The sequence below is a fragment of the Salmo salar genome, chromosome 16 (genome assembly GCF_965601325.2).
Source record: "Salmo salar chromosome 16, fSalSal1, whole genome shotgun sequence".
Classification (NCBI taxonomy): domain Eukaryota; kingdom Metazoa; phylum Chordata; class Actinopteri; order Salmoniformes; family Salmonidae; genus Salmo; species Salmo salar.
In genome coordinates this window covers 74460001-74482120 of record NC_138306.1, presented here as the reverse complement: position 1 = coordinate 74482120, position 22120 = coordinate 74460001, and the positions used below count along the sequence as shown (strand labels likewise).

Below are 22120 nucleotides of genomic sequence, written 5' to 3'. Positions count from 1 at the left end.
AACCCAGATCATCTTTGCACTTCAAGACCATCTTAGCCCATTGAGCTAAAGCCTAGGCATTACAACTTGGAGCTAACATGACTCTTCAGGTCTCAGGCAAGATACTGCACTAACACTGTGACATGTGTGTATTGTAGCCTGGTAAATGGTGTTTTGAGGGGTAATCTAGATGTTATAGCCTCCTACATGTGTCCTCTGTTAAGGCCTACTCACCATCAAACCACCGACCAAAACACTGCCAGCCTAGCTCGCCCCTCCCTTCTACGCGTGCCCGTGGCTCTGAGCGCGCCCCCCACTGTTTCCCTCTTTTCGCGGGGTCCTGCAGTGCCTCCCCTCTCCTCGCCCCCGCGGCGCGCACCCGTTGTTGTAATCTCGTCTGTGTCCGCCAGGAGGCAGTAAGGTTGCAGTGAGAGGCTGCGCCACCAGAACAGCATTACAGCGAGGAAGGCTCCACCAGATGGCAGTTTAGGATTGTTCCTTTCTGTTCCAAGGCGCGGTTCCCGCTTCTCACGACATATTTACAATATTAAAATCTACACACTTTTATCAGATATATCGATTATTTTATTTCGGAAGACAGTAATCGATTGGTCAATGGCCGGTAAAGGTGAGTTTGTTGGTATTTTGGTTGTGTTTTTGGCTTGTGGGAAAGGGGAGACGGGTCTCAGAATCAAGATGGTGGATTCAGAGAGCGAGAGAGGGATGGGGAGAGAGGAGGGGGATGGGTGCTGCTCCGCAAGCTAGCGGAGAGGGAGCTGGATGTGCTTTCTCTCTCTTCCCTCTGTTCGGCTAGCTAGCTACATGATCGAGGGCCATTAGCAGGAATGTCTCAACATGTCAGATCGCAACAACGCACGAGAGACTTGACCGCTGTGTTTTGCTAGAATCACTTTTAATCACTCGCCCTTAGTTTTCCCGTTACTAAGCCAATGGGTGGGACGTGTTTTTATTGCTCTTGATAGACGGGCAGATTCAAAGCGTCAACAGAATGTTGAATGCAGAACCGTATTGTAACGTTACAGTGCCGCCTGCGCGACCTAGCCAGACATTGCTATTGTTGCTAGCTAACCCTAATTCATTGCATATGTGTCGGGTCATACATTTGGGAGCGAGGTAACGTTAGTGTTAGTCAGGTTGCTGTCACCAGTGCTATTTGACATCCATCCTTGCCAATCTATCACGCCATTCGTAGAAATCCTGCAGAAATGTCACCTGTAACGTTAGCAACATTGTTTCCTGTTTTCCCACCCATTGTTTTGACATGTTACTTATTGTGCCGAGGTTCAACGTTGGCATTCTTGACAAATTGCAATATTTTGACTAGTATATTATTTTTTTTTGTACGTGCAGCTAGCTAGTTTGCTAAGCCACTCCGCCCCTTTCTCTGCTGAAGGAAATTTAGCGGGGAAGTGTGTGAGGGGGGATGGGTTTCAGTCCTGTTGGTGTCCATGCTCCCCACTCCAGACCTCACTCTCACAACCATCCATTCTTCTGTCACAAGCCAGTTATGGGTTAATGAGGAGATCTGTTCACTTATACCGTTTCATATCCACATCTTTCTTTATTAATTAACTTGGAAATATGGAGTTTGAGAATATTTGGCCAAGTGAGCTAGCTGGCTACCTTAAGCCTAACTCTTTGAAGATTGTGTTACACACCCAACTTCACTGCTCTTTGTATAGAGTCTAGAGTGTGATGTTTACGGTGAAAGGCTATACGGACAGCTTGTGTCCCAGTGATCATTCACTGATTGTAAACAAAGTGGTTATGCAACAAGCTGAGCCATGTGACTTAACACCAGCAGACTGAACTAGCAGCCTACTGTAGGCTATGCATCCTGGAAGACCAACTGACTGTAAACTACCACTGGTGCTAGAGATACAATACAACTTTATTGTCCCACATTGTAATGTTCCTCGTCTCCTTTTGCGTAGAACATACAACATAGACTGGCAATATTTAGTACACAGCCATAAAACACCACACACTGCAGGCCAGGATATGGCAGGCCAGGATATGATCACCTGGCAGGGCTGTTCTTGACAGTTATTGGTTGAGTAGTGTGACTTGGTAAGATTTCCAGTGTATGACTAACCTATTACATATGGCAAATAAACTTGAAATGGAAACGGTTCAATACAATGGGGTATACATACAGTAGTTCTCTGAGCAGCCCAGTTATTGACTTTGTTGAGTCGGGCTGGGATACAAGTCTACAAACCTAACATTTTAGCAATAGGTCTACAGCACAGATGCTGCCCATCTGCAACAGTCTGAAAGTCTATCTCTTCAGACGGCACCTCTACCACTGAGCCTCCCTTACCTGTTAGACTTGTATTGCCATCACTTTCACCAGCACTGATTCAGCTCATGATGTCATTGTTTTACCTACTCTAGTTGAATGCACAGATTGTGTCATACATTTTCTGCTAAAAAAAAGGTTGATGTCAAGCCCTGGTTATGTGGATAAGACTGTCTGCTAAATTACTAAAACGTAATGTAGCGTAATAAAAAAAAAATATATATAGTGGTTTTTGAAGAACATGGAGTAGAAATTCCCTGAAATAGCTTTCCTAATAGCTTAACAATGTTATCCAAAAACATCTGTTCAGATTAGTCTCGGTTTCTAGGCAAATAATGTTTTCAATGAACGTGAACCAATCAGGAAAGACTAGCAAGCTGCTGTTTACACATACGTTAACTGGAGGTTGTAGTCATGGATTAAAAGGCAACGTTACCGCTTCAAACAGCATTAAATAGTTTTTCATATTTTTTATTCCTTTACTACTGCTAATACTAGCTGCTAATTTGCATAAACTTGGTCGCCAAGCTCGTAGTCGCCGACCATTAAATGTATCCTTGTCTGCACCACCCATAGAAACTGTATGGTATCCGGTAGTTTGATCGTTAAAGGTAGTGCCTGGTGTAATCGTGGCATTAGGCTAGGCCACATGTAGGACCTTGAGCAAAACATTGAATTTGTTTAGACCAGGGGAAGAGCTAAGTGGGGAGCCCTCCTTACCTATTCAAAGGCAGGGGAAACACTGGAGTGGCTGGTCTGTAAGGAACGTGAGCGGAAATTGGCGGAAGTTACCGTCGCTCTCATTGAAAACAATGACATCCGGTCATCCTGCCCTGGGCCCAGTGCAGTAATCCAGACCAGACTGTTATGCAGCAGTAGGTCAGGCAGTCTACATTAAAACAGGGGTTGGCAGCTAGATTCATCCACAGGACGGTTTTTGTCAGAGGATGGTCGAGGGATCGGAACATCATTTAATAATTTGTACACTGCAAATTGACCACAACTAAGCCCAAAAAGTGGTTGTATTTTAAAAGAACAGTCATTTCATATCTTGATTACATTGAGACATGAGACATGTCTCTCTTTGTTATTCGTGGGAATACATTTTAAAATGTATTTCACCTTTTATTTAACCAGGTAGCCAGTTGAGAACAAGTTCTCATTTACAACTGCGACCTGGCCAAGATAAAGCAAAGCAGTGCGACACAAACAACAACACAGAGTTACACATGGGATAAACAAACAGATTTTCTAAGTCATTTTAACTAATTTCCTTGTGATTTTAGTCTTTTTTAACCAAAGCTAAATTCCTTATATATATATAATATTTCCTTTTACTAAAATCTTTGGTGGTGTGGGCCTGTGTAATGACTAGTGTATTTATAGTAAGTTATTCCTTTGTAATAACTTGTTGATTTGTGCTAATGAACCAGTTTTGATTTGTGACTGAAATAGTATTTTATAGTCAGGCCAATTACTCCATAAATTATACTGTAACATGTTGCCATTACAGAGCTCCAGAGCGTTTTCCTTGACTTCAGCAGACTTGGCTTAGACATTGTTATTGAATCCAAGCTGAATCCAGATTTAGCTGTGTGTGTGTGAAGAAAGTATTATTTCAGTTTTAGTGAATGACCAATATCAAGCGTTTTCGCTGAAAGAATAGGCCCCATGTCTCTTTAGAATGAGGACATCTTGAAGCTAGCTAAAGCAAATGGTATGTATACAGGGAAGCTGTCAGGACCACTCGCAGTAAAATAAAAACTTTAGCTTTAATTGGCATTAGAAAAATCTGATGCTATTAGTTAGCTAACTACACCAGAACCAGCTAGCTATCTGGTTGTGTTGCATAGTAAGCTGTGGTGTAGTTAGCTAGCTGGTTGTTGTGTAGTTGGCTGTGGTGTAGGCCTAGTTTAGCTAGTAGTTTGTGGTGTAATCAGCTAGCGGATGTTTAGCGGGTTGGCTAGCGGATGTTTAGCGGGTTGGCTAGCGGATGTTTAGCGGGTTGGCTAGCGGATGTTTAGCGGGTTGGCTAGCGGATGTTTAGCGGGTTGGCTAGCGGATGTTTAGCGGGTTGGCTAGCGGATGTTTAGCAGGTTGGCTGGCGGGTCTTTAGCGCGTTGGCTGGCGGATGTTTAGCGGGTTGGCTGCCGGATGTTTAGCGCGTTGGCTAGCGGATGTTTAGCGGGTTGGCTAGCGGATGTTTAGCGGGTTGGCTGGCGGATCTTTAGCGGGTTGGCTGGTCGATCGTTGGCTGGCGGATGTTTAGCGCGTTGGCTGGCGGATCTTTAGCACGTTGGCTGGCGGATGTTTAGCGGGTTGGCTAGCGGATGTTTAGCGGGTTGGCTAGCGGATGTTTAGCGGGTTGGCTGGCGGATGTTTAGCGGGTTGGCTAGCGGATGTTTAGCGTGTTGGCTGGCGGATCTTTAGCGTGTTGGCTGGTCGATCGTTGGCTGGCGGATGTTTAGCGGGTTGGCTAGCGGATGATTAGCGGGTTGGCTAGTTGACCTGTAGCATCAGATGGAGAGAGAGAATGTGGGACTGAAAATGCTCTGAAGCATTTTTCCTGTCCAGCGCTACGCTTGGTTGATTAATATAATTCCCTGAGACCTAGCAGACTGGTGTACTTGTTGGCTACATGGTTGATTAATATCATTCCCTGAGTCCTAGCAGACTGGTGTACTTGTTGGCTACTTGGTTCAACACCCAGGTGGTTATACTACTGTAACGTTAAATGTATGTATCTAAAGGCATTGACAGCACACAGTCAAGTATGTTTCAGCACGGTAGCATAGCATCTAAAGCTAACATGATGATGCTGCTAATATTTCTCCAGCCGATGCTTGGCTGATTAGTTTTTGTAGCACATTATTCCCCAACACTACTACTGCTGGTGACACATTTAATGTGGGCCTACCCTCAGGGGATCAATAAAGTACAGTTACACACACACACACACACACACACACACACACACACACACACATTTTACATCATTGTCTGCCTAGCCTATATCATGCTCCTGAGATTTTCTGGCGGAGAAAGCCGGCTCGCACTCAGATTAAGGGTGTGTGTGTTGTTCACGTCATCTGCCCTCATAGTCTCGTGTGGGATTAAGGTTTTCCCTGTACCACAATAGATTAAACTACCCCTTCTAACCCCAGATTACCAGATTAGCCCATTACCAGTGTATCAGGAGCGGTCTGGTAAACATCCCTCATGGATGATGAACATTGCCTGTCAGGGACCTGAAGTCTAATGTTAGGAGGTTGAGGCTTTAGCTCAGTGAGATTATACAGTCTAGAGTTGAGATGATGAGAGGTCAGGCCCTGGGTGCTATGTCTGGACAGTCACACTAGCACATTGACAACCTGGAAATGTCACTTTCCCCCAGTAGCATCTCAAGGTAAACCAAGCACCTTTGGCCAAACAAACATCTGACTTCATAGGATGACTTCATGACCAGGCTCCAGAGAGCCCTGGATATGCAGTGCTCTTGAACCCAGTCTTTATCACACACACACACACACACACACACACACACACACACACACACACACACACACACACACACACACACACACACAGACAGTGATTCTGCTAGTCACAGTAATGGGTTCTCTGTAGTAAAATGATAACATTCTGGAGCCTCTTATGTCATTAGGGTATAATAACCTCAGCTGGAGAAGTGTGTGTGTGTGTGTGTGTAGCAACAGACAGTGAATGTGGGTCAAGGTGAGAGAGCGAGAGAGGCAGAAAGATGAGAGACAAACTAATGAGTCTCTTGCTCCCCCAGCCCTCCCCTCTCTCCTCCTCTGCTCCCGCTGATCTCCCTTTGTGCTCTTGTTCTCTCCTCCATTTCACTCTCCCTCGCTCTCTCTTTGCGTCTCCATTTTGCGATAGCTGCAGCGAGCCAGGCGGCCATTGCAGAGAGAATCTTCTTTCTTGCCTACTGGTATTTCTTGCTTGGTTGCTTTTTCTCTTGAGATTAAAAAAATAAAACATCTTTAGAAACCTTTTTGTTTTTTTATGTAGCGCCTGCAGCCCAAAACCTACTCTAGAGCTCTGTAAACCCACTGCCCAAAACCTACTCTAGAGCTCTGTAAAAGCACTGTATTACTGTAGAGCCTGCAGCCCAAAGCCTACTCTAGAGCTCTGTAAACCCACTGTATTACTGTAGAGCCTGCAGCCCAAAGCCTACTCTAGAGCTCTGTAAAAGCACTGTATTACTGTAGAGCCTGCAGCCCAAAACCTACTCTAGAGCTCTGTAAACCCACTGTATTACTGTAGAGCCTGCAGCCCAAAACCTACTCTAGAGCTCTGTAAACCCACTGTATTACTGTAGAGCCTGCAGCCCAAAGCCTACTCTAGAGCTCTGTAAACCCACTGTATTACTGTAGCGCCTGCAACCCAAAGCCTACTCTAGAGCTCTGTAAAAGCACTGTATTACTGTAGAGCCTGCAACCCAAAGCCTACTCTAGAGCTCTGTAAAAGCACTGTATTACTGTAGAGCCTGCAACCCAAAACCTACTCTAGAGCTCTGTAAAAGCACTGTATTATTGTAGAGCCTGCAACCCAAAGCCTACTCTAGAGCTCTGTAAAAGCACTGTATTACTGTAGAGCCTGCAACCCAAAGCCTACTCTAGAGCTCTGTAAAAGCACTGTATTACTGTAGAGCCTGCAGCCCAAAACCTACTCTAGAGCTCTGTAAACCCACTGTATTACTGTAGAGCCTGCAGCCCAAAACCTACTCTAGAGCTCTGTAAACCCACTGTATTACTGTAGAGCCTGCAGCCCAAAGCCTACTCTAGAGCTCTGTAAACCCACTGTATTACTGTAGCGCCTGCAACCCAAAGCCTACTCTAGAGCTCTGTAAAAGCACTGTATTACCGTAGAGCCTGCAACCCAAAGCCTACTCTAGAGCTCTGTAAAAGCACTGTATTACTGTAGAGCCTGCAACCCAAAACCTACTCTAGAGCTCTGTAAAAGCACTGTATTATTGTAGAGCCTGCAACCCAAAGCCTACTCTAGAGCTCTGTAAAAGCACTGTATTACTGTAGAGCCTGCAACCCAAAACCTACTCTAGAGCTCTGTAAAAGCACTGTATTATTGTAGAGCCTGCAACCCAAAGCCTACTCTAGAGCTCTGTAAAAGCACTGTATTACTGTAGAGCCTGCAACCCAAAACCTACTCTAGAGCTCTGTAAACCCACTGTATTACTGTAGAGCCTGCAACCCAAAGCCTACTCTAGAGCTCTGTAAAAGCACTGTATTACTGTAGAGCCTGCAACCCAAAGCCTACTCTAGAGCTCTGTAAAAGCACTGTATTACTGTAGAGCCTGCAACCCAAAACCTACTCTAGAGCTCTGTAAACCCACTGTATTACTGTAGAGCCTGCAACCCAAAGCCTACTCTAGAGCTCTGTAAAAGCACTGTATTACTGTAGAGCCTGCAACCCAAAGCCTACTCTAGAGCTCTGTAAAAGCACTGTATTATTGTAGAGCCTGCAACCCAAAGCCTACTCTAGAGCTCTGTAAAAGCACTGTATTATTGTAGAGCCTGCAACCCAAAGCCTACTCTAGAGCTCTGTAAAAGCACTGTATTATTGTAGAGCCTGCAACCCAAAGCCTACTCTAGAGCTCTGTAAAAGCACTGTATTATTGTAGAGCCTGCAACCCAAAGCCTACTCTAGAGCTCTGTAAAAGCACTGTATTACTGTAATATAGAGACCATGATGCTGCATTATTAAGTGAACCCCCACTACAGATACCTTAGAGCAGGCCAGGGGAGCTCCACTCATTTGTCAAGGGGGCATGAGTTTATTGTCATGATTCAAGGGACCAGAAAATGAAAATGAGGAAGTTATTTTTTTCATGGCCAATGGGCTGGACACAGTGAGGAGACATGTTATTCCCTTTATATTACATTGGAGTCATTTAGCAGACGCTCCTATCCAGGATGACTTACAGGAGCAATTAGGGTTAAGTGCCTTGCTCAAGGGCATATTGACAGATTTTCCACCTACACACACACATTCACTACAATATCTACTACGCTGTTGCTTAAAGACTCGTTCCATGTGGGATTGGCAGAGAGAGGGAGCGAGAGAGAGAGGGAGAGGGAAAAGATGGACGGATGGTGAGTGAGTGAAAGAAATAGGTTGTGTGTGAGACACTTCATCCCGTCATGTCATTACCCTTCACAACAGGGTTCTCCAATAGGAGAAAATCCACCTGGGATTTTATTTTAAATAAATACATATATACATACTTTAGTACCACTCGAGTTTGGACACACCTACTCATTCCAGGGTTTTCCTTTATTTTGAATATTTTCTACATTGTAAAATAATAGTGAAGACATCAACTATGAAATAACACAAATGGATTCTCATGTAGTAACCAAAAAAGTGTTAAACAAATCAAAATATATTTTGATTTGAGATTTTTCAAAGTAACCTCTGTTTACCTTGATGACAGCTTTGACCGCTCTTGGCATTCTCTCAACCAGCTTCACCTGGAATGCTTTTCCAACAGTCTTGAAAGAGATCCCACATATGCTGAGCACTTGTTGACTGCTTATCGTTCCCTCTGAGCCCCTACTCATCCCAAACCATCTCAATTGAGGTTGGGTGATTGTGGAGGCCAGGCATCTGATGCAGCTCTCATTACTCTCCTTTTTGGTCAAATAGCTGAAGGCTGTGTGTGTGTGTGTGTGTGTGTGTGTGTGTGTGATATATTATATGTAAGTGTACATACACTTAGGTTGGAGTCATTAAAAGTCGTTTTTCAACCACTCCACAAATTTCTTGTTAACAAACTATAGTTTTGGCAAGTCGGTTAGGACATCTACTTTGTGCATGACACAAGTCATTTTTCCAAGAAAGATTATTTCACTTATAATTCACTGTATCACAATTCCAGTGGGTCAGAAGTTTACATACACTAAGTTGACTGTGCCTTTAACCTCTATGGGCAAGCGTCCCACCTACTCAACAGCCAGTGTAATCCCGTGGCGCGTTATTCAAATACCTTAGAAATGCAAAACCTTCAATTTTTCAAACATATGACTATTTTACACCATTTTAAAGATAAGACTCTTGTTAATCTAACCACACTGTCCGATTTCAAAAAGGCTTTACAACGAAAGCAAAACATTAGATTATGTCAGCAGAGTACCCAGCCAGAAATAATCAGACACCCATTTTTCAAGCTAGCATATAATGTCACATAAACCCAAACCACAGCTAAATGTAGCACTAACCTTTGATGATCTTCATCAGATGACAACCCTAGGACATTATGTTATACAATACATGCATGTTTTGTTCAATCAAGTTCATATTTATATCAAAAACCAGCATTTTACATTAGCATGTGACTAGCATGTGACTAGCATTCGCACCGAACACTGCCGGTGAATTTACTAAATTACTCACGATAAACGTTCACAAAAAGCATAACAATTATTTTAAGAATTATAGATACAGAACTCCTCTATGCACTCGATATGTCCGATTTTAAAATAGCTTTTCGGTGAAAGCACATTTTGCAATATTCTCAGTAGATAGCCCGGCATCACAGGGCTAGCTATTTAGACACCCAGCAAGTTTAGCACTCATCAAAGTCAGATTTACTATAAGAAAAATGTTATTACCTTTGCTGTCTTCGTCAGAATGCGCTCCCAGGACTTCTACTTCAATAACAAATGTTGGTTTGTTTCAAAATAATCCATAGTTATATCCAAACAGCGGCGTTTTGTTCGTGCGTTCAAGACACTATCCGAAAGGGTAAATAAGGGTGACGAGCATGGCGCAATTCGTGACCAAAAAATTCTAAATATTCCATTACCGTACTTCGAAGCATGTCAACCGCTGTTTAAAATCAATTTTTATGCCATTTTTCTCATAAAAAAGCGATAATATTCCGACCGGGAATCTGCGTTTAGGTAAACAGACAAAAGAAAATAAAGCATTCGGTCGACTCGGGCACGCGCCTAAGCCCATAGTACTCTGAGCGGCCACTTGCCAAAAGCGATAAAGTGTTTCAGCCAGAGCCTGCCTCGATATCGAACAGCTTTTTCCCGGGCTCTGAGAGCCTATGGGAGCCGTAGGAAGTGTCACGTTATTGCAAAGATCCTCAGTCTTCAATAAAAAGAGCCAAGATGAAACACAACTTCTCAGACAGGCCACTTCCTGCATGGAATCTTCTCAGGTTTTGGCCTGCCATATGAGTTCTGTTATACTCACAGACACCATTCAAACAGTTTTAGAAACTTTAGGGTGTTTTCTATCCAAAGCCAATAATTATATGCATATTCTAGTTACTGGGCAGGAGTAGTAACCAGATTAAATTGGGTACGTTTTTTATCCGGCTGTGTCAATACTGCCCCCTAGCCCTAACAGGTTAAACAGCTTGGAAAATTCAAAACAATTATGTCATGGCTTTAGAAGCTTCTGATGGGCTAATTGACTAATAAGCTAATCATTTGGAGGTGTGGATGTATTTCAAGGCCTACCCTCAAACTCAGTGCCTCTTTGCTTGACATCATGGGAAAATGAAAATAAATCAGCCAAGACCTCAGACAAAAAAATTGTAGACCTCCACAAGTCTGGTTCATCCTTGGGAGCAATTTCCAAACGCCTGAAGGTACCACGTTCATCTGTACAAACAATAGTACGCAAGTATAAACACCATGGGACCACGCAGCCGTCATACTGCTCAGGAAGGAGATGCGTTCTGTCTCCTAGAGATGAACGTACTTTGGTGCGAAAAGTGCAAATCAATCCCAGAACAACAGCAAAGGACCTTGTGAAGATGCTGGAGGAAACGGGTACAAAAGTATCTATATCCACAGTAAAACGAGTCCTATATCGACATAACCTGAAAAGCCGCTCAGCAAGGAAGAAGCCACTGCTCTAAAACCGCCATAAAAAAGCCAGACTACAGTTTGCCACTGCACACGGGGACAAAGATCGTACTTTTTGGAGAAATGTCCTCTGGTCTGATGAAACAAAACTAGAACTGTTTGGCCATAATGACCATTGTTATGTTTGGAGAAAAAATGGGGACGCTTTCAAGTCGAAGAACACCATCCCAACCGTGAAGCACGGGGGTGGCAGCATCATGTTGTGGGGGTGCTTTGCTGCAGGAGGGACTGGTGCACTTCACAAAATAGATGGCATCATCAGGGAGGAAAATTATATATTAATTTAATTATATGGATATATTGAAGCAACATCTCAAGACATCAGTCAGGAAGTTGAAGCTTGGTCGCAAATGGGTCTTCTAAATGGACCCCCAAGCCTACTTCCAAAGTTGTGGCAAAATGGCTTAAGGACAACAAAGTCAAGATATTGCAGTGGCCATCACAAAGTCCTGACCTCAATCCCATAGAACATTTGTGGGCAGAACTGAAAAAGCGTGTCAGAGCAGGGAGGCCTACAAACCTGACTCAGTTACACCAGCTCTGTCAGGAGGAATGGGCCAAAATTCACCCAACTTATTGTGGGAAGCTTGTGGAAGGCTACCTGAAACGTTTGACCCAAGTTAAACAATTTAAAGGCAATGCTACCAAATACTAATTGAGTGTATGTAAACTTCTGACCCACTGGGAATGTGATAAAAGAAATAAAAGCTGAAATAAATCATTCTCTCTACTATTATTCTGACATTTTACATTCTTAAAATAAAGTGGTGATCCTAACTGACCTAAGTCAGGGTATTTTTACTAGGATTACATGTCAGGAATTGTGAAAAACTGAGTTTAAATGTGTTTGGCAAAGGGCGTATGTAAACTTCTGACTTGAACTGTACATTTATATATATATGCGTAAACTCAGCAAGAAAAGAAACGTCCCTTTTTCAGGCCCCTGTCTTTCAAAGATAATTCGCCAAAATCCCAATAACTTCACAGATCATCATTGTAAAGGGTTTAAATACTGTTTCCCATGCTTGTTCAATTAACATAAACAATTAATGAACATGCACCTGTGGACCGGTCGTTAAGACACTAACAGCTTACAGACGGTAGGCAATTAAGGTCACAGTTCTGAAAACTTTGGTCACTAAAGAGGCCTTTCTACTGACTCTGAAAAACACCAAAAGAAAGATGCCCAGGGTCCGTGCTCATCTGCGTGAATGTGCTTTCGGCATGCTGCAAGGAGGCATGAGGACTGCAGATGTGGCCAAGGCAATAAATTGCAATGTCCGTACTGTGAAACGCCTAAGACCGCGCTACAGGGAGACAGGACGGACAGCTGATCGTCCTCGCAGTGGCAGACCACGTGTAACAACACCTGCACGGGATCGGTACATTCGAACATCACACCTGCGGGACAGGTACAGGATGGCAACAACAACTGCCCGAGTTACACCAGGAACGCACAATCCCTCCATCAGTGCTCCGACTGTCCGCAATAGGCTGAGAGAGGCTGGACTGGGTGCTTGTAGGCCTGTTGTAAGGCAGGTCCTCACCAGACATCACCGGCAACAACGTCGCCTATGGGCACAAACCCACCGTCGCCTGACCAGACAGGACTGGCAAAAAGTGCTCTTCGCTGATGAGTCGCGGTTTTGTCTCACCAGGGGTGATGGTCGGATTCGCGTTTATCATCGAAGGGATGAGCGTTACACCGAGGCCTGTACTCTGGAGCGGGATCGATTTGGAGGTGGAGGGTCCGTCATGGTCTGGGGCAGTGTCTCACAGCATCATCTGACTGAGCTTGTTGTCATTGCAGGCAATCTCAACGCTGTGCATTACAGGGAAGACATCCTCCTCCCTCATGTGGTACTCTCCCTGCAGGCGCATCCTGACATGACCCTCCAACATGACAATGCCACCAGCCATACTGCTCGTTCTGTGCGTGATTTCCTGCAAGACGGGAATGTCAGTGTTCTGCCATGGCCAGCGAAGAGCCTGGATCAATCCCATTGAGCACGTCTGGGGACCTGTTGGATCGGAGGGTGAGGGCTAGGGCCATTCCCCCCAGAAATGTCCGGGAACTTGCAGGTGCCTTGGTGGAAGAGTGGGGTAACATTTCACAGCAAGAACGGGCAGATCTGGTGCAGTCCATGAGGAGGAGATGCACTGCAGTACTTAATGCAGCTGGTGGCCACACCAGATACTGACTGTTACTTTTGATTTTGACCCCCCCCTTTGTTCAGGGACACATTATTCCATTTCTGTTAGTCACATGTCTGTGGAATTTGTTCAGTTTATGTCTCAGTGTTTGAATCTTGTTATGTTCATACAAATATTTACACGTTAGGTTTGCTGAAAATAAACGCAGTTCACAATGAGAAGACGTTTATTTTTTTGCTGAATTTACATACATGCATATGTACAGTGCCTTCAGACTATTCACACCCATTTGACTTTTTCCACATTTTATTACAACCTGAATTTAAAATGGATTCAATTTAGATTTTTTTTGTCACTGGTCTACATACAATTTCAATGGGGAATTATGTTTTTAGAAATGTTTACTAATTCATTAAAAATGAAAAGCTGAAATGTCAGGGATTCAACCCCTTTTTGTTATGCCAAGCCTAAATAAATTTAGGAGTGAACGTTTCTTAAAACCCTTTGAACATGGTGAAGTTATTAATTACACTTTGGATGGTGTATCAATACACAACAACGATACATGCGCCCTTACTAACTCAGTTGCCGGAGAGGAAGGAAACGGCTCAAGGATGTCACCATGAGGTCAATGGTGACTTTGTAACAGTTAGAGTTTAATGGCTGTGATAGGAGAACTGAGGATGGATCAACAACATTGTAGTTATTCCACAATACTAACCTAAATGACAGTGTGAAAAGAAGAAAGCCTGTACAGAATAAACATATTCCAAAACATGCATCTTGTTTGGAACAAGGCACTAAAGTAATGCTGTAAAAAATGTGGCAAAGTAATTCACTTTTCCTACTGAATACAAAGCGTTGTGTTTGGGGCAAATCCATCACTGAGTACCACTCCATATTTTCAAGCATAGTTGTGGCAGCGTCATGTTATGGGTTTGCTTGTAATCATTAAGGACTGGGGAGTTTTTCAGGATAAAAAAAGAAATGGAATGCAGCTAAGCACAGGCAAAATCCTAGAGGAAAACCTGGTTCAGTCTGCTTTCCACCAGACACTGGGAGATTAATTCACCTTTCAGCAAGACAATAACCTAAAACACAAGACCAAATCTACACTGGAGTTGTTTACCAAGAAGACAGTAATGTTCCTGAGTGGCAGAGTTTCCGTTTTGACTTAAATCTACTTGAAAATATATGTCAAACTGAAAATGTCTGTCTAGCAATGATCAACAACCAATTTGACAGAGCTTGAAGAATTTTGAAAAGAATAATGGGAAAATGTTGCACTATAATCTCTTAGAAACGTACCCAGAAAGACTTGCAGCTGTAATCGCTGCCAAAGGTGCTTCTACAAGGTATTGACTCAGGGGTGTGAATACTTATGGAAATGAGATATTTCTGTATTTCATTTTCAATACATTTGCAAAAAATGTCTAAAAACATGTTTTCACTTTGCAATTATAGGGTTGTCATTATTGACTGTAGATGGGTGAGAATAAAAAAAATAAAAAAAGTGAATCCATTTTGAATTCAGGCCGTAACACAACAACATGTGGAATAAGTCAAGGGGCATGACTGCTTTCTGAAGGGACTGTATCTGTTTGGGATTCTTGCAGTCAAACTATGTTCCCGACTATCCGCTCAAGGAAAACTCGGCCCACAGCTGAATGTAATTGGGGACCCCTGCCTTAAGGTGTCTGTCTGCTTCTCCTTCCTTGTATGACTGGGGTCATGACTGGGTTAGGAGAGTTCCATCTCTCTCATTGACCTGCATGGGGTTAATACTGGTCCCCTTCTTTTCCTATCTCTTGTTAATTTATTCTCACTCTTCTCAGACTCTTGATCTATATAATCTGATCTCTCTCTCTCTCTCTCTCTCTCTCTCTCCTCTCTCTCCTCTCTCTCTCTCTCTCCTCTCTCTCTCTCTGTCCTCTGTCTCTGTCTCTCTCTGTCTCTCTCTGTCTCTCTCTGTCTCTCTCTCTCTGTCTCTCTCTCTCTCCTCTCTCTCTCTGTCCTCTCTCTCTCTCTGTCTCTCTCTCTCGCTCTCTCTCTGTCACTCTCTCTCGCTCTCTCTCTCGCTCTCTCTCTGTCACTCTCTCTCGCTCTCTGTCACTCTCTCTCTCTCTCTCTCTCTCTCTCTCTCTCTCTCTCTCTCTGTCTCTCTGTCTCTCTCTCTCTCTCTCTCTCTGTCTCTCTGTCTCTCTCTCTCTCTCTCTCTCTGTCTCTCTGTCTCTCTCTCTCGCTCTCTCTCTGTCACTCTCTCTCGCTCTCTCTCGCTCTCTGTCACTCTCTCTCGCTCTCTCTCTCTCTCTCTCTCTCTCTCTCTCTCTCTCTCTCTCTCTCTCTCTCTCTCTCTCTCTCTCTCTCTCTCTCTCTCTCTCTCTCTCTGGCATTCCCCTCTCTCAGGTGAAAACTCTTGTTATTATACCTCTTAAGGATGCTATGGTCTCTCTCTGTCTTTCTCTCTTCCTCGCCAGGCTTGTTAGCTCTCATATAGAACCTCCGAGATAAGAACCCTACGCTGTTCAACTGGGCAGTATTGAAATGAGACAGTAAATAGCTGGAGCAGTCTGTACCGTCCTAGCTAGAGCTGGCGTAGTGTGGCTTGAGGACCATGACTGTCTCCTCTGATCTCTCTCTGCCCTCATTTCTCTGGATTCTACAACTGTTTCAGATCAGAGGATCATTTCATGCCCAAAAGTCCTCATCCAAATGACATGGGTTTTATGTTTCAGAAAATGGTGTGACATTTCAGAGACTATAATCATGTCCTTTTTTTTACTAGTTGGCCTAGTTGTCTTGGTCCAGATTGAATGGCCCAGTAATTGCAGGCAGAAGTCTCTTTTTATATGTCATTTCTCTCTCTTTCACCTCTGCCTAGTTGCTGTTGGAAACACCCCGGGTGTTTTTTGGGGGGGCGATTCGGACAGGATCACTTTCTTATGAGTGATGCGCCTTTAGAGTACAGAAGCTTGAATAGTGTGTGCAGCATTTTGTGTGTGTGTGTGTGATCTCTAAGAATCAGAGTGCCTGTTATAATGCATTATTGATGTAGGCAACACCTTTTCTCACTATCACATTTTGTATTTATTTAACCTTTATTTAACTAAATTCTTATTTAAAATGGCGGCATACAGGGGAACAGTGGGTTAACTGCCTTGTTCAGGGGAAGAACGACACATTTTTACCTTGTCAGCTCGGGGATTCGATCTAGCAACCTTTGGGTTACTGCCCCAACGCTCTAACCACTAGGCTACCTGCCGCCCACATGGAGCTGTCTGAGTGAAGGGTCATGCACTGCCAAATGATAGGATATTTTACAGTTGACTGCTGTCCTCCTCCTCCCAAGAGATGTGTTCTCCTCATCTTCAGTGCTGCTGTTAGTTCCCACAGCCTAGTGGCAGTACTCTCTCCCTGTTCCCATTTATGACAGCATTCTTATGGCCGACTTTATTCAGGTGAAGTAGGATTGTATAATGTGGGTAGGTGATAATGTGTTATTATCCGACAGGTCATTATAGTTGAAAACAGCGGAGATTCTTAACAGCAGTGAAAGGGACGTCTAACGAATCACCAGAGATCACAATGGATCTCTTCATCTCTTTTGTGCCTTCTTACCCCCTGTCCCTCTCCTCCTCCTCTTTCCCCAATCTCCCCCTTCTATCACGCTCTCCCCCTCCCCACCCGGCCCCTTCTCACTGCTCAGCCAATCAGGGGAGGGGGGGGGGCTTATGACCCACAAGGGTTGCCATGGCAATGCCTGCCTGCCTCCCGAGTACATGTCATGCATGTTAAGTGGCTTACACACACACGCACGTGCGTGCGCACACACACACACACAGTTATATGTGTGTTCAGTCAGACCACAGATGATAAAATATGAGCGCTGGATAACTGTCTCTGTAACGTGTTATACAAGCCCTCGCTGCCTGTGTGTGTGTGATCTCTCACATTGATTCTAAGCAGGATCAGTCTATTATAGAGGAAGCTCTGGTTATTCTGTGTGGTATCACACACACACATTCCTGATGCCACAGCACCACCTGGAATGTCAGGGTGAGTTCTTCAGAGCGCTCCAAGCAGTGAAATCACACACTCTCTCTGTCTCTCCTTGTGGAGCTGCTCTGCTCCGTGAGGAAGGGACACACACACAAACCTCTCACCCGGGCAGCTCCCAAAGCTGCCCAGTAACTGGAATACAGAGACTACAGGTGTGTGTGTGTGTGTGTGTGTGTGTGTGTGTGTGTGTTGGCTGCTCTCTTTTTAACAGTGAACAGACACTCCCTCCAGGCTTCTTTGTGAGTGTGTGAGACGGAGAGAGAGAGATCGATGTTAATTAAGGAGTATTAGCAGCAGTAGTCTTCAGTCGATGGTCAATAACAACTCTGGCAGACAACCATCTCTGGCCTTCTGCCAAGGTGACGCACAGCGCCGCTTTCAAACACTGTCTGAACCCAGTCACACAGATTTCCCCTGTTGCTTTAGCCTTCTTTTGTCCAGAGAGAATAAGGAAGGAAGGAAGGAAGGAAGGAAGGAAGGAAGGAAGGAAGGAAGGAACAGATGGAGAGCACACATCTCAGCCAACAGTGGGAGTGTAGTGGTCCCTGGAGAGATGCTACCAGAAGTGAGGTGGCAGGGGGTTGTACTGTATAATGACAGTAGCAGATGGTGAGGATTCAGGATTTCCCTCAGAGCGTTTTTACAGCTCTTCACATCCTACCACCTTTTATTAGCTAACCTCAATGTGTACCATTATATGGTATCCAATATTGGGTAAAAAAATATACTGACATTTTCTACTTACAAGTCCAATCAACAATTTACTTTAATCAATAAATAAATCAATAAATGATCATATGTATATTATATACCGGTACAAACTAGCTATATTTTGTATATTTTCACAAACGTCAATAAACAAGAGTTGATAGACCTAGCTAGAGCTGAGAATCCACCATCTCTTCCCTCTCAGCACTTCTCTCTGTGTGCCGTGCTGTGTGTGGCAGACAGACAGAGGGCATGTGTGTGTGGCAGACAGACAGAGGGCATGTGTGTGTGGCAGACAGACAGAGGGCATGTGTGTGTGTGGCAGACAGACAGAGGACATGTGTTGGTAACAGACTCACTCCAGTTTCTCTGTGTGTGAGAACATTTAAATACAGTCTCTCCTAGCCTGCCCCCTACTGTTGTTTTAGCCCAGTCTCAGCCACGCACACACACTCACCCTCCATCACACTCCCTAGACACACTCAACAAAGAGACAAAACACCACAGAAACTCACGTTTAACTTATTGAGAGGTTAGATGATTTTTCAAATGATTAAAACCTTGTTAAAGCCGTATAAAGTGTGTTTGTGTTGATGGAGGTGAGAGGACTTTGTGGATCATACTGCCATTGGTGGCCGAAGCAGGGTACTGCACCCACTCGTTGATATTTACTACACTAGACCTAATATTTAGTAATGACTGTTATTTCTATACATAAGGCCAGGAGTTCATTCCTAGCCAGGCAAGCAAATTGACTAGGACAAATGTTAGATCGAACGTATAGCCTATAGAAGGAGCCCTAGAGTTTTCCTGACCTTGCAACCGTGAAAAACTCTGGGGTCTAACCAGTAAAAAATGATTTTCCCCTTTTCATAAAGGATCAGATTTGACAACAAAACATTCTGGGTTTGTTATGGGATTTGTTGTGAAGATTTTTTTTCAAAGATACTTGTTCTTCACTTTAAGTTGAAATCACCGTTGTTTGAAATGATTAGAATTTATAATGTTGTTGTTGAAATGATTAAATGTAATTGGTTAGTGTTGTTGACATGATTAGACCTCTTTCTGTTTGAAACGTGCACACTCTCGACACGCCCCCTCTAGACTTTACTGTTGCACTTCCTAAAGTGGCCAGTTGGTGTCTCCCTTTCCCCTCTTTCTCCTCTACTCTGCCTGCTTTATCTCTCTCCTTCTCCCTACCTTCTATCTCTCCTCTGATACTCACTCTTTCTCCTCTACTCTGCCTGCTTTATCTCTCTCCTTCTCCCTACCTTCTATCTCTCCTCTGATACTCACTCTTTCTCCTCTACTCTGCCTGCTTTATCTCTCTCCTTCTCCCTACCTTCTATCTCTCCTCTGATACTCACTCTTTCTCCTCTACTCTGCCTGCTTTATCTCTCTCCTTCTCCCTACCTTCTATCTCTCCTCTGATACTCACTCTTTCTCCTCTACTCTGCCTGCTTTATCTCTCTCCTTCTCCCTACCTTCTATCTCTCCTCTGATACTCACTCTTTCTCCTCTACTCTGCCTACTTTATCTCTCTCCTTCTCCCTACCTTCTATCTCTCCTCTGATACTCACTCTTTCTCCTCTACTCTGCCTGCTTTATCTCTCTCCTTCTCCCTACCTTCTATCTCTCCTCTGATACTCACTCTTTCTCCTCTACTCTGCCTGCTTTATCTCTCTCCTTCTCCCTACCTTCTATCTCTCCTCTGATACTCACTCTTTCTCCTTTCTCTCCCTTTTTTCGTTCTGTTTTTCAAGTTGAGTAAATGTTGAGAATATTCCAAACTAAATCCCCAGACATTTGTGACAAATGGCTAAACTGTCTCTCTCTCTCTCTCTTTCTAGGGGCTGGTGTGTTGTGAGGTGCTGTGTCCCCAGTGTTGAGTGAATTTGGTCACCCTTCTGTAACCCCCACACACACACACACACACACACACGCCCACGGCTGACCCCGCACCGAGCCACACCCCTCCCTCCAGTGGACCACATACACACACACCCTTTCCTGAGGACACACACCCTTCCCTGCAGCAGTCAGGATGATCACCTCTGAGCTGCCTGTCCTACAGTGAGTCTTTCCCTGTTGCTTCGTCAACCAAAGCCTCATTAAGAGATCACAACACTCCCCTGATGCGGTAATTAGTCGAACGTAGGTGTGTGTGTGTGTGTGTGTGTGTGTGTGTGTCGTGTATGTTGTGATCGCTGAGTGTGGGTAGAATTGTGTATGTGTATCCCTCTCAGTATAAGTGTGTGTGTTGCAGGGACTCGTCCATTGAGAGCGGAGCGGCAGACACAGTGAGTCTGAGTGTGAGTGTGAGTGAGCTGGAGGACCCGACAGACACTAAAGGGAAGAAGAAGAGAGGCAGGCCTGGCAGACCACCAGTAAGAACACCTTTCTACGAGGTTCCTTCTCTCTACATAGTCTCTTCCTGTATATCTGAATCCGTTGCCCCTCCCCCTTTTAGGCAGCCAATAAGAAGCCTCGGAAGTCCCCAGCGGAGAAGGCTACAGGCGGTGCTAAAGGGAGGAAGGCCAATGGGATCCCTCAGACCAACGGCGAGGGAGGAGACCCTGTCACTCTGTTTGAGGTGGTCAGAATGGGAAAGAGTGCCATGCAGTCTGTGGTTGATGACTGGATCGAGTCGTACAAGCAGGACCGAGACATCGCTTTACTGGACCTCATTAACTTCTTCATCCAGTGTTCTGGCTGCAAAGGTATTACTGTCATAGTCTACTGTTAACTGCTACCTACACACCAGACAATATTCTGATTTATATAGGCCTCATTTCCAGGTTGGTTGTATTGTGGTTGTTAAAGGTTGTATTGTGGTTGTGCGTAACCCTCTTCAGGCACCGTGCGCATCGAGATGTTCCGGAACATGCAGAACGCTGAGATCATCAGGAAGATGACAGAGGAGTTTGACGAGGTAATGCATCAAAGCTGTCATTGGTTGGATGAGTGGAGGGAGGGAGGGATAGGCGAGTGGAGATAGACTGACGTGTGTATTAACGTATTGATGTACGTCAAGGACAGTGTGACAACTGCTGATTATAAAAAGGGCTTTATAAATAAATCTTAAATGATTGACTACCCTCTCACCATGTCCTCACCCCAGTAATAGATCAACATATTGATCATGTTTATCTGTGGTCTGCAGGACAGTGGAGACTACCCTCTCACCATGTCCTCACCCCAGTAATAGATCAACATATTGATCATGTTTATCTGTGGTCTGCAGGACAGTGGAGACTACCCTCTCACCATGTCCTCACCCCGGTAATAGATCAACATATTGATCATGTTTATCTGTGGTCTGCAGGACAGTGGAGACTACCCTCTCACCATGTCCTCACCCCAGTAATAGATCAACATATTGATCATGTTTATCTGTGGTCTACAGGACAGTGGGGACTACCCTCTCACCATGTCCTCACCCCAGTAATAGATCAACATATTGATCATGTTTATCTGTGGTCTGCAGGACAGTGGAGACTACCCTCTCACCATGTCCTCACCCCAGTAATAGATCAACATATTGATCATGTTTATCTGTGGTCTACAGGACAGTGGGGACTACCCTCTCACCATGTCCTCACCCCAGTAATAGATCAACATATTGATCATGTTTATCTGTGGTCTGCAGGACAGTGGAGACTACCCTCTCACCATGTCCTCACCCCAGTAATAGATCAACATATTGATCATGTTTATCTGTGGTCTACAGGACAGTGGGGACTACCCTCTCACCATGTCCTCACCCCAGTAATAGATCAACATATTGATCATGTTTATCTGTGGTCTGCAGGACAGTGGAGACTACCCTCTCACCATGTCCTCACCCCAGTAATAGATCAACATATTGATCATGTTTATCTGTGGTCTGCAGGACAGTGGAGACTACCCTCTCACCATGTCCTCACCCCAGTAATAGATCAACATATTGATCATGTTTATCTGTGGTCTA

The 22120-nt window shown here is 44.4% G+C and overlaps 1 protein-coding gene across 1 annotated transcript in view; it reads left to right on the top strand.

Annotated features, from left to right (window-relative positions):
- The first annotated feature begins 420 nt into the window (after window positions 1-420).
- The window catches only part of LOC106574467 (cohesin subunit SA-1), a 51485-nt gene continuing 29785 nt past the window's right edge, over window positions 421-22120 (top strand). The window contains exons 1-5 of the mRNA XM_045697731.2: window positions 421-607; window positions 20001-20223; window positions 20417-20537; window positions 20621-20870; window positions 21006-21082. Of these exons, the coding sequence (XP_045553687.1) occupies window positions 20195-20223; window positions 20417-20537; window positions 20621-20870; window positions 21006-21082 (477 nt within the window). The 5' untranslated portion in view covers window positions 421-607; window positions 20001-20194. The remainder of the gene's footprint in view (window positions 608-20000; window positions 20224-20416; window positions 20538-20620; window positions 20871-21005; window positions 21083-22120) is intronic.